At 52.0% G+C, this 1,465-nt stretch overlaps 1 protein-coding gene across 1 annotated transcript in view; it reads left to right on the forward strand.

Annotated features, from left to right (window-relative positions):
• LOC104410865 (tumor protein 63-like) overlaps positions 1-1,449 on the forward strand; it is a 20,109-nt gene extending 18,660 nt beyond the window's left edge. The window contains 2 exon segments of the mRNA XM_010021135.1: positions 1,010-1,097; positions 1,100-1,449. Of these exon segments, the coding sequence (XP_010019437.1) occupies positions 1,010-1,097; positions 1,100-1,290 (279 nt within the window). The 3' untranslated portion in view covers positions 1,291-1,449.
• The last annotated feature ends 16 nt before the right edge of the window (positions 1,450-1,465 follow it).

The following is a 1,465-nucleotide window of genomic DNA, read 5'->3' on the forward strand; positions in this document are numbered from 1 at the left end:
AGCCCCAAAAGTGGCCTCAGCCCACATGCCTGTTACTTCTGCAAGGCTTGGTTTCAGTTTACACTGCTCTGAAACACCTCACTTGCCTGCAGACAAGTAGGCTGTCCAGAAGTGGTCTGTTTTTTAACCTCCCTGCTTCTGTTTTCTGGCCTTACCTTGATCTTCCCTTGCCACTGGCATCTCAGCTCTGGTTTGGTTTTGATTTTTTTTTTCCTCTTGCATGGCGCTTGCTGCAGGGTTGTTGCTTCCTTTCCTCTACCATTGCTCTCCTCCGAGCTGGCTGTCCTGGTTTTTTGCCCCAAGATTTTGCAAAGCTGTGGTGCTTTTGCTTCCTATCATGGGCTGCCTTCCTTCTGCTGCTGCTGTAATTAGAAAAGCTGACCCAAATTAACCAAAGCTGGTTGCTAATTTTTTTGGAAGCTGATATCACATTTCCCAGAGTCTAGGTAATGCTACCCTCAGGTACTGCACCAAAGATGACGAAGGTTATATGTCTGTTCTTCAGTTTTAGTCGTGTTCAAGTAAGTAAGGCAGTTGCTATAGAGTCAGACCTAGAGCTTCGAATACTGGAGCTCAGACTTAAGTTCTAAAATCATTTTGCAGGCTTTGAAATAGACACAGCAGTTTTCAAAGCTGTTGAATTCCTGCAGCCCAGCATCCCCTGCTATAGACAACCAGTGGACCTCCCAGAGGTTGTCTTGGAGGCCTTGTAGTCCAATTAAACATCTAGCTTTAGGTCACGATATCTCATGCATGAACGTCGTGTTTTGTGTAACTTCAGAACAGACCTTGTGTCATTAGTCCTTGCTGCCTCTTGGCTGCGCACACTTGTTAAGAAGTGAACCACCACCGTCAGGAGCAGTGGTTCGTCTCCCTCAGTGCATCATGGCCAATTTTAGCAGCACTATTGGTTAGCAGGTATTTGCAGAGTGGCCCAGGGGCTGCTTCTGTTCCCAGAGCCCAGCTTGCCCAGGGATTGCGCTGTTAAGCCCTCCACCTTGTCTTTCAGGATCTGGTGAGCCTCAAGATCCCGGAGCAGTTCCGCCATGCCATCTGGAAGGGCATCCTGGACCACCGGCAGCTCCATGACTTCTCCTCCCATCCCCCAGCGGCGCCTCCACGGTCAGCGTGGGCTCCAGCGAGACGCGGGGGGAGCGGGTCATCGACGCGGTCCGCTTCACGCTCCGGCAGACCATTTCCTTCCCTCCCCGCGACGAGTGGAATGACTTCAACTTTGACATGGATGCCAGGCGCAACAAACAGCAACGCATCAAGGAGGAAGGGGAGTGAGCACCGCGGACCCTGCACCACCCCGCCTCGGCCACAAACTGCTCAGCCCTTGTCTTCCTTCTGCTTGGTACTGCACCCCTCGATGAAGGGCGGAGGGAACCTTCTTGCTCACTCATGCTGGGTTATGCCCTTGATGCTGTCTAGGTCATGCTCCTGGACCACAGCCTCCACCCCA

Source organism: Nestor notabilis, unplaced genomic scaffold (assembly GCF_000696875.1).
Source record: "Nestor notabilis isolate BGI_N333 unplaced genomic scaffold, ASM69687v1 scaffold29308, whole genome shotgun sequence".
In the NCBI taxonomy this organism is placed as follows: Eukaryota; Metazoa; Chordata; class Aves; order Psittaciformes; family Psittacidae; genus Nestor; species Nestor notabilis.